Source organism: Chelonia mydas, chromosome 10 (assembly GCF_015237465.2).
Source record: "Chelonia mydas isolate rCheMyd1 chromosome 10, rCheMyd1.pri.v2, whole genome shotgun sequence".
NCBI lineage: Eukaryota > Metazoa > Chordata > Testudines > Cheloniidae > Chelonia > Chelonia mydas.
The window spans coordinates 49814000-49825648 of NC_051250.2; the positions used below are offsets into that span (position 1 = coordinate 49814000).

Here is an 11649-nt window from a genome sequence, read left to right on the forward strand (position 1 = left end):
AGCCGTGGTCCCTTTACCCGTGTAGGGGGTGCGGGCGCTGCCCCTGGCGGCGGTGGCTCTGCCGGCCGGACCGGGCACCCCGAGCAGGGGCACGAAGAGGCAGGTGAGGAGGAACAGGAGGCGGCTGCCGGGGGAGAGGACGCGGCGCGCCTGGATTCCCCGTTCCGCCATCGCTCAGCACAGCGCGGCGCCGCCTGGCAGCCCAGAGAGCGCGCGGAGCCGCAGCCTCAGGCAGCGCCGCCTCACACTCGAGGAAGGAGCGTCTCCCCAGCGCGGCGAGGCTACCCAGCTCTGCCCCTCGCTGGGGGCGGGGGGGGAGAGGAGGAGTGGGCGGGGCACGGAGCGAGACACCCCCACTTCGGGGCGCTCTGGAAACCGTTAGGGACTCGTTGTGTCCCTCCCCGCGGGGCGCGTGCTCTCCTCCTCTGAAGGGGAGGGCGGGAAAGGAGCGGCCTGCTCTGTTGCCCTGAAGCGAGGGGGCGGGGGGGGGGGGTATCACAAAAGATACATGGGGGCGGTCTGAATAAAGTGGAGGGTCTGTCTTGAGCTGGAAGCTTTGTGCTTAATGTGAGCGACTCAGCTTGATTATACATATAGCCAGGGGTGCGAGCCCCCCTGCCACTCTAAGCCCTGCCTGGAGGGGTCCCGGAATGGCCTGGGCACAGCAGGGGCATCACACCTGCCGCAGCTGAGGTAATGAGGGGTTTGTTTCTCAGACCTCTCTTCCTTGCCCTGTGGCATGGGTGCAGCCCTGGCCCTCATGCAGCTTGAGAATGACCTGGCAGGCAGCTAACACTGGGCACAATGGGGTTGTCCGTGTTTGGACGCTGTGCTGCACATCTGTGGCCCGTGGTCAGATGCTGTACGCCATGTGTATGAGCTTATGGCAGGCATCACAGATGGCCTTATGTTTGGACATCATGCCAGACATGTACCATCCTGTTGCCCCCGGGCTTTGCTGCTCTGAGCAGCATGGTAAAGGCGGGGTTGGATAAGGGGTAAAGGGTCCTGGGGGACAGGGAGCAGGGGGCAGTTGGATGGGGCTGAGGTTTTGGGGGGGGCAGTCAGGGGACAGAGAACAAGGGGGTTTGGATAGGCATGGGAGTCCCGGGGGGGGCCTCTCTGGGGGCGGGGGTGTGAATAGGGGTCTGTGCAGTCAGGGGACGGAGCGGGGGGGTTAGATAGGGGGTGGGGTCCTGGGGGGCAGTTAGGGGCAGGGGTGTGAATAGGGGTCTGTGCAGTCAGGGGACAGAGCAGGGAGGGTTAGATAGGGGGTGGGGTCCTGGGGGGGCAGTTAGGGGCAGGGGTGTGAATAGGGGTCTGTGCAGTCAGGGGACAGGGAGAAGGGGGAGTTGGATAGGGGGTGGGGTCCTGGGGGGTGGTTAGGGGCCAGGGTCCCGGGAGGGGTTGGTCAGGGGACAAGGAGCATTGGATGAGTCTGGGGTTCTGAGGGGGGCGGGAAGTGGGAGGAGCAGATAGGGGGCAGGGGCCAGGCTCTTTGGGGAGGCACAGCCTTCCCTACCCGGCCCTCCATACAGTTTTGCAACACCAATGTGGCCCTTGGGCCAAAAAGTTTGCCCACCCTTGAGTTAGACCCTCCAAAACCATGAGTTCTTTAAAAACATACTACTATGAGTTTTGCTTTTTGGTCTGTCTTCTATTTTTTTAATTCCCCCGCTCCTCCAGTGTATGTGTGTGAGAATTAATGTGGCTGTCTCTCCCAGATGTATTGATTTTGGCCCCCACTGCAGCAGCTGTCACTCTCACATCTGTCCATCTGCCTGCCCAGCAATTAATTCTGCCCCCACTACCCAAGATCAATCCTGTCTCCCCAGCCCCCACATCAGTTCTGCTCCCTAAACAACCCACTAATTCCATCCACACATCTGATCCTCCTGCAACTCCAGTGGGCTTCACTCTCCTCCCAGCCCTGAGTGGGGGCTTAGCAGTAAAACTGATTTTTAAATGCTTTATTGATTTTTCCTTTATTAACATAATATATACTTTTAAAAAGGTACATAAGAAAACAGAAAATAGAAGTAACTGACATACTCAAACAATATATTTCTGATTTGAGGTATTACCTGATAATACTTTTCAGTTTGTAGAGAGAAGGAGAGAAAAAAATAGGTTAAATGACTTTAACACAATATTTATTAGCCACAATGTTTATTAACCTTATGTTAAAAGATGTTTTGGGTACTAGTGTGAGGTGTATCTACTGTGTGTATATGTGTCTCCAGAGACTCTATTCTCAGAAAATGAAGAACATTTTCAACTCATATCATTTTTAGCAATTCTTTATCTCCTTTTCAATATGGTTATTATATGTGTTTGGGATTTCATTGTTATACATATTGTCAGTGATCAAAACTATATTTTATATCAATTATTTGTTTTACAGAACAGATCAGTCTGCCTATTTGTATACATCATAACATGTTTGGTTTCAGAGTAGCAGCCGTGTTAGTCTGTATCTGCAAAAAGAACAGGAGTACTTGTGGCACCTTAGAGACTAACAAATTTATTAGAGCATAAGCTTTCGTGGGCTACAGCCCACTTCATCGGATGCAAAATATTAAACAGTACTTCATCATGTCAGAGCTTAATGAAAATTGTTTACCTTAATGAAAATCAATACTTTAACACTTTTATATTATTTTTTTTCCTGTATGCTCTTTGTTTTAATATGCTGAATGTCATATTGAGATTATTCATGTCTGCAGAAGGCATAATGCAGTCAGCATAAGCCATCCAAAGAGCGATTGCTTACATGGTAGTTTTTCCAGTGTAGTCGTCCAGTGGCCTGTTATATGGTTTAGAATGCTCTGCAGTAAAAAATGACATTTCATACATTGGGAACACATATCTTCTTGTTTAGTCTTGACAATTTCTTGCTTTACATACACTGAGTGATTGATTCTGCATTCATTGCACACCAGAACTCCCATTAATTTTAGGTGTTCAAGATGTAGGATTTAATCCTTAGTTTGCAATTTGTAGTTTACATGCAGGTTTCAGCATAAGATTATAAAATTAGCCATTTTGGCCTAATGTGTCATGAAAATATGTGCTGTTCTCATATTTAATATCATTAATATAAATTTGGAGCAAGCAATTTTCTGAGCACTCCAAAAATCAGTCAGCAACATTTCTATTGTTTATCACAAATTTAAGGTTCTGGCTTCGATTGATCTTTGACCACATTGCACTGTCTGTATTCCTAAATCAAATTTGCTTCTTAAGAGCTATATATATACTAACCTTATGTAGGAATTGCATGAAAGGTATTTTATTATGGTAGTTTCTGGTTAAAGGTATTGGATGTAGTTTATTGACTTTCCAGCACATAAAAGATAAATTATTTTTAATTCATACCCATGAATTTGCTTGCAAATGGGTGCCATTTGGGTAAAGTAGATGTTGCAAGATTGAAAAGGATTAAAGTCAAGGTACATGCCCATCATTATGCTAAATATATCGAGGGTCATCTGATCAGTGGCGGATTTAGAGTTAGTGGGGCCTTCTGTGCAGCTTCATTTTCGGGGGACCCCCCTCAGGACCAGCTAAGAAAAAGAACATTCTCTCTCATCTCCCCCATTTTTTATTCATCCTCCTCCTATAAGTAATGGGAAATAAATGAAAATAAAGTGAGGTACCTTGACTGGGACAGGGGGTTGGGGTGCAGGAGGGGGTGTGGAGGGGAGGCTCTGGGAGGAAGTTTGGGTGCTCGGTGCAGTCTCTGGGCTGGGGTGTGGGAGGAGGGGGAAGGGGTGTGGGGTCTGAGAGGAAGTTGGGGTGCAGGCTCTGGACTGGGACAGGGTGTTGGGGTGTGGGAAAGGGTAAGGTGTGCAGGCTCTGGGAGGAAGTTTGGGGGTGAGGTGCAGGCTCTGGGCTGGGGCAAGGGATTGGGGTGTGGGAAGGGGGCAGAGGGGTGGCGCTTAACTCGGGCAGCACGGCTCCCAAAGCAACCTGCATACACACCCCTCCAGCAGCGGCTCCTAGGCGGGCGGGGGGGGGCAGGGGGTCTCTGTGCACTGCTGCCTGCAGGCTCCGCCCCTGCAGCTCCCATTGGCCACAGTTCCTGGCCAATGGGAGTTGCGGAGTCAGCGCTTGGGGCAGGGGCAGCGCGCAGACACACACATACACCCAGGGACCACAGGGACATGCTGGCCGCTTCCAGGAGCGAAGTGGCGAGGAAGGAGGGAGGCAGAGCAGGCAGGGAGCTGCCTTAGCCCTGCTGCTGGTACATCTCTGCATGCCCCTTGTGGGGAGGTGGCAGCAGGTCTCCGTGAGCTGCCTGGGGCAGGAGCAGCATGTGGAGCCACCTCCCCCACCCGCCAGGGGCACGCAGACACATGCCAGCAGCTGGCCGCTGTGGGGCCACTGGCCACAGCATGCAGGCAGCCTGCCCTCCTGAGCCCTGCTGCACCACCAGCCGGGACTTGGGGGCAGGTTGTCAGATATTTGGCCTGCACTTTGGAGGCCCCCGTGTCGTTGGGGGCTCTGTGCCACCACATGGTTTGTTTCATGGTAAATCCACTCCTGGATCTGGTGAATGTGTAAATATTTTTATGGTAGTAAATAACATATATAAATAAAGAAACTAATTTTCCACTGGGTGTTTTGAACTTGAACAAAATGTTAATATTGCAATAGCTAGCATTAAGCATATAATTCTGTATATCAAAATAACTGCATAAATAATACTTTGATTTCTGGTATCTTTAATAGGGTCCACTTAACCAGAAGTGGAGATTCTAAAAGTCCCTACTAAACTGACTCCTATGAATCATCCATCAGAGCCAGTAATGCAAAAAGTAAATTGGAAGTTAATTACAGATAAAAATAGCAAACTGCTCAGTTCTATTAGTAAAATAAGATGTTTTTCACAAAATTCTGTGAAGTGCTTTTTTTTTTTCAGACTAAAGCAAAGTAGTAGGAAATTAGCAAATGGGATACTAAAATCAATCCTTTTAAAACGCTAATTTAAAAGCCCTGTCTGAAAAATCTGTTATAATAGAAGTGAATGAAGCAATTAAAACTTGAAAAGCAGAGGTCTTTAGAGTTCGAAAGTCCTGATGGAGAGTATTTTAAGTTTTTGAAAGAAATTGGGAAAATGTTTGGATGACATTTTTTAATTAGAAGTCTTGTCTGAGACTATAAGAAAGAGAGAATATTTGTACTACAATTATCTGGAAGCATAATCTCATTGCGCCAAGGTGATATATACTACTCACTTGTCAGTAGGTGTAAGGGAGTTTATCATCTCTATTTAGGTACTTGCATAGTCTCCATTACCATATTATCTGTGTGCCTCATGAGCTTTAATGTATTTGTCTTCATAGCACACCCTTGTGAGGCAACCAAGTATTATTATTCCCATTTTACAGATGGGGAAATGAGGTACCATCAGACTTAATCACTTACCCAAGATCATACAGGAAGTTTGTGGCAAAGCAGGAAATTCAACCTGGTGCTCCTGAGTCCCAGGCTAGTGCCATAACAACTGGACCATCATTCCTCTCCTTAGTCTGACACTAAAGCTCTAATTCTGCAAGATAATCAGTGCAGATGGTCCCTTGCATCTGTATAGAGAGCCAATGAGGTCAGTGGGGTGCTGTGCAGGTGGATCCCTGTACCCATGCAGAGCTCCATTATAATCAATGGGTCTCCATACAGGTAATAAAAGATCATCTGCACAGATCAGCCTGCAAGATCAGGGACTTAACTGGTGTAACTCATACATTAAGTGGCAAAAAGGGAGAAGTGCAGCAGTAAAGAAACTAAAACAGTAGGATACTTTCAAGTAGTTCTTCTCTTCCACTTAAATTTAACTTTCTGACATTTGTTCAGCATGTAAATTACACCAACGTAGATTGCTCTGCAGTCATTTAAACTCCTTACCCGCACTTACTTATGTGTAACTTATACCACCACATGATTTCTGTACTTTGCCTCTCTTCCTTAATGCAAATACCTATTGATTTTGAATAGTTTTGGCCTTGATAGGGGATATGTACTTCCCCAGTGTCAAAGGGTTCAAGCATGATTAATAAGAATAAGTCAAATAATGGACAATGTTATTTTCATTATTTATATAGCATTATGATATACATGACTCTACATATTTATATAAGTTGCTTGGGTGGCCTTCTTAATTTGTATGCTTTTATAATTAGATACCAAATAGATATTTGATTGGACCAAGAGAGTATATCTGAAAGAAGCTCTGGGTCATCTACCCAACATACATTGCTATACACAGGCAAAATACAGTAGGTCAGACAAGGAACGTCCATAAAAGTGAATAGAGCATAAAAAATAAAGAGAGCATAATAATCTGGAGAACAAGTTTACTGAGCCCTTGGCATTTTTGTAATTATTTTTTGTAATTATTATGGTACTGTTTCTGTAGAGGCCAAAGACAGTAGAGATATTTTAGGAATGATTACAAGGAAAATGGGAAAAGGTTGCATTTTATGCAGATAATATATTGATTATAGTTAGTCCTAATTTGCTACTAAAGAATTTAAATAACTTTTGTGATTACAAAAGGATCCCCAGATTTCTAACAATTCCTTAGTGAATACTGACTCTAACCAGTTCCAGCATCCACTGAAATGAGAACTGCGCTCCATTCTATTTTTATATATTATTGTTCAGTATCATCATCTAATACAAACATTTCTGGAGAGGGAATATGTTCATTTGAAACATGAACCTTAGCAGACAACACCACATGAACTTACATGTAGGAAAATAACACTAAATTTAGAGGGGCAGCTAAATAGAATACTTAGGTACTAGTATATTGTAAACAGTTCCTACTTTGTGCACTAAAAATAAATATGTAAATAGGTAGAAAGACAGTGTGGATTATTAAACCTGACATAAACATATTGTTAAAATCTGTTTTTGGTATTTATAACCTGTCAAGATTCCTTCCCCACTCTGAACTCTAGGGTACAGATGTGGGGACCTGCATGAAATACCCCCTAAGCTTATTCTTACCAGCTTAGGTTAAAAACTTCCTCAAGGTGAAAACTTTGCCTTGTCCTTGAACCATATGCTGCCACCAGCAAGCGTTTTAAACAAAGAACAGGGAAAGAGCCCACTTGGAGACGACTTCCCTCAAAATATCCCCCCAAGCCCTACACCCCTTTTCCTGGGGAAGGCTTGATAAGAATCCTCACCAATTTGTACAGGTGAAAACAGACCCAAACCCTTGGATCTTAAGAACAATGAAAAATCAATCAGGTTCTTGAAAGAAGAATTTTAATTAAAGGAAAGGTAAAAGAATCACCTCTGTAAAATCAGGATGGTAAATACCTTACAGGGTAATCAGATTCAAAACATAGAGCATCCCTCTAGGCAAAACCTTAAGTTACAAAAAGACACAAAAACAGGAATATAGATTCCATCCAGCACAGCTTATTTTACCAGCCATTAAACAAAAGGAAATCTAACACATTTCTAGCTAGATTACTTACTAACTTTACAGGAGTTGTAATCCTGATCTGTTCCTGGCAAAAGCATCACACAGACAGACCAACACTTTGTTCCCCCCTCCAGATTTGAAAGTATCTTGTCCTCTCATTGGTCATTTTGGGTCAGGTGCCAGCTAGGTTACATTAGCTTCTTAACCCTTTACAGGTGAAAGGGTTTTGCCTCTGGCCAGGAGGGATTTTATAGCACTGTATACAGAAAGGTAGTTACCCTTCCCTTTATATTTATGACATAACCCATTCCTAATTTAGCTCTGAAAGAGGCACAGATACCGTGGTGGGCACAAGAAATACATTCTTGCAAGGCTAAGGAATGTAGAGGGTAGGTTTAGCATGGTCAAATATTAGATATACTTCTGGGAAAAGCAGATAAGAGTCTGGGCATAGGGTTAATATACCTTTACAAGGTTCTCTAGCATACAATTAGTGTTGAATATACCTTTCTACTTCTGATCAAAATACAGCCAGAAATTGGGAGGAAATTGACTCAAGCGAACTATAACTTTTCTGACAGGTTTCAGAGTAGCAGCCGTGTTAGTCTGTATCCGCAAAAAGAAAAGGAGTACTTGGGGCACCTTAGAGACTAACCAATTTATTTGAGCATAAGCTTTCGTGAGCTACAGCTCACTTCATCGGATGCATCAAATAAATTGGTTAGTCTCTAAGGTGCCCCAAGTACTCGTTTTCTTATAACTTTTCTGTATATTTCAGATGTTAGAGGAGTACTGGTTATTGAACATCATTTTGGTAATGCTGCAGGCCTGCATCCATTTCAAAGTTTTAAGGGACATTAATGGAATATTGGCCTTCTCTGTTACTATAACAGTTTAAATTAAAAAAACAGAACTTTTAAAAATGTAGTATTACTCATCATTTTATTCTAATTATTTGCATTACTATAGTGCGTAGGAGCCCCAGTCATGAACCAGGACCTCGTTCTGCTAAGGTGCTGCACAAACACAGAACAAAAAGATAGTCCAAATGCCAAAGATCTTACAATCTAGTTATAAGACATGAGACAATATATGAATACTAACAGATGAGAGTGCAAGGGAAAAAAGTAGACATTTGGTCAATGGGATTTAGGCTACTAAGTGCCTAAACCTCTTTTGGAATGAGATTTAGGCTCTTAAATCAGCTAGGCATTGCAATGCTGAGAGCAGTAATGCCCAAATACTTTTAAAAATCTGGGCCAAAGACTTATCAACCTTATAAAATGTTATAGGCATATTTATGGGCTTGTTAGTGATTGTATTCCTGGATCAGTGGATGAGCTAATGGACCTAAAGACACTTGGGGGTAAATAATGCAAATTCCCAATACTGAAACAACACAGATTAAGTCTTTTGAAGCTACACTCCCTGAAGCATATCTTGTGGGTGTGGGGCCTGCCCGGGTTTGGGACATGTTTGCCTTGGCCCGCAAACATGCCCCCTGCATCCTGTTCATCGATGAGATCGACGCCGTCGGCTGGAAGAGGGGCCGGGGGAACTTCGGGGGGCAGAGCAAGCAGGAAAACACCCTGAACCAGCTGCTGGTCGAAATGGATGGGTTCTACTCCCACACCAACGTGGTGGTGCTTGCAGGAACAAATTGCCCCGACATTCTGGACCCTGTGGTGATGAGACTGGTTTGACCTGGTTTAAGATGACTAAGACAACAAAGGACTTGAAACTGTATAAAATATCAGCCCTGACCTTAGTATATGGTCCTTAACACTAGCTGGTAAGCCAGGCATGCAGAACAGCTGTTTATTGTTTGTAAGATGTTTTCTCTTAAATGCTTTGGTTCTAAATAAATAGTACTTTTCTTCATGAACCTAGTCTGGTCACTGAATAACCCTGTTATTGCCTGGAGAGACAAGAATTGCAGCTGCTGAAGTCACACCTGCTGAGGTGGTCACAATGAACTGCAGGAGTCTGGAGCCTAAAACCCTTGGATGGAGACAGACATTTTGTGGGATCCCATCCTGAGAAAGGTGTGAGCTAGACTTGACACCTGAAACTTAAGTGGGGCGCCCTTAACTTCAACTGTGACAGCCCCTCCACAGACTACTATATGTATGCTTAGGCGATAGTTGTGTATACATCATTTATAGAGCACGCACACAAGCCAACTGCTGCATAAGATTCCCAGAAGCCAGAGAGAACACTTACTGTACATACCCAATCTTTTTCAGATGGTGTTAACATCTTCAAAAATAGTCCATTACTTTTGGAACGATCACTATTGGGAAACTAGGTACTTATATGGGCCCCATTACTGTAATATGTGTGCTTCTGTGAACTTAAAAAGTGAAAAGGCTCAAAACTTCTGAAATTTCTACATTAGTCTAGATTAATGCACCAGGAGCAACTCCATTATGTACAAGAGTTTAAGCTTCATTTTTATGATGCCCATATATAATGAAGGGAATTTAATTCTTTGCATTAGTCTTCATATAATGAACAGTTTTAGTCAGGGTTTCATTTTTTCAGCAAACTTGTTCTTATGGTTAAAGCTGAAACGGAATGTCAAAAATTCTTCCTACTCTAACTACACTTATAGTTGTAGTAAATCAGTACATAAATCCAATTAATGTAAAACCTTGGGATTAAAATATTTTTAAGTCCACTTTGATATATAATGTGCTACTAAAAGTTGAAAGAATTCAGTATAATGTGCAGGTATCAACTAGATAAGTCTTAAAAAACAAACAAGAAGAATGCTATCTATTAGATGGACACAAATGCCTCATCTTAAAATAAATTATAGTTATGATCCCCAAATCATTTAAACTTTTAATGCAGGATGTTTGGAAACAATCTGACAGAATTCTAATGTTTCTTTGAGGCAACGGGCTATATAAATTTACTTTTGTTCAGACTGCAGGTTGTTTCTGGCCACATTTGGAGGAGGTACTTAACCAGTCAAAACTATCTGGGATAGATTATACAAAATAAAATGACACATGAAACTGAACTTAACTTTTTTCAGATCAAATTCAATCCTGTGAACCTGGTTTCCTTTAGGGGAACAATAAGAGATACTGAATATTAAACTAAAGGCCCAACGACCAATATTACAGCTTGAAATGCATCAGTTAAAGCCCCACAGTTAAGGAACAGTTAGTCCTATTTTTTAAAATTACCGGTGATATTCTGGGATGTGTCAGAATTGAGACTATTGAATAGAAAGGACAGTAAAAAGGCACATCACCACCTAAACAATACCTATTTGGCTGTTTACCCTAGATGAAATCCCTTTAGCACTGCAGGAAAAGTTAGTTGTTCTAAGTCGTAGGACTTCATTGTATAATATTTGTTCCATATGGATTTTTATTTCATACTTAGTGTGTAGAACTTTAAGTTTGGGCTAGTTTTTTTGATTTTGGTTTTCTACCTCTCCCAATAATTTGTCTGGTTTGTCAGTACTTAGTGAGGAGTATTAAAGAGGGGCACTGCACATTGATTTAAGCTTATTCAGATTTTTTAAAAGTATTTTCATAACATTTTAAAGCAAATGGACACAGCTGTTGGGAGCGGTTTAATACTTCACTGCAATGTCAGAAAATCCAATAGCATCATGCTAGGGCACGAAAACAAGACAGAAGTGTTTAATGCCCTTGGAATACAAAATACAGTCAAACAGCCTAAGTTCTGTGGAAGTGGCTGATTTAAAGATAGTTTACTTTTTCTTACAAATACCTTCCTTAGGGAGGGCCATGTTCCTTTCTTGTAAGAAAATAGCTTATTTTGATATCTTAGTCATTTAAACTTGGGCAATTAGTTTATTTGAAAGTGTATACTTTTCTGGAAGATTATGTTAAACTAACAGTATTTACTACTGATTAGAAGTACTCTTGCTGCTTACAGGAATATTAGTGGAGCAGCCTTAATCAATATTACAGAATTTAATATGCCAAAAAATTATAGATAATCTTGTGTGACAAGTATACTTTATTCAGTATTAGAATTTTAAATAGGAAATGTTCTATAAACGAGTTCTAAATTTCTGAAAGGCTTTATTTTTCATAGTAGTGTCATAACTCTGTTATTTATCAAGTATCCACATCTAGGCTCTACACTGGTTTAAAATATTTAACTTCCCTCAAGAATCAGTGTATTTAGATGTTACTGATGAAATAAAATACCCATTATCA

General features: G+C 42.4%; 1 protein-coding gene across 3 annotated transcripts in view; it reads right to left on the minus strand.

Moving 5' to 3' along the window:
* CHRNA5 (cholinergic receptor nicotinic alpha 5 subunit) overlaps positions 1–279 on the minus strand; it is a 31044-nt gene extending 30765 nt beyond the window's left edge. Inside the window, exon 1 of one of the 3 annotated variants that reach the window (XM_043523577.1) lies at positions 18–279. In XM_043523577.1, the coding sequence (XP_043379512.1) occupies positions 18–171 (154 nt within the window). In that variant the 5' untranslated portion in view covers positions 172–279. The remainder of the gene's footprint in view (positions 1–17) is intronic. The other 2 variants (XM_027830524.3, XM_043523578.1) reach the window with 2 other exon arrangements.
* Between the last annotated feature and the right edge of the window lie 11370 nt (positions 280–11649).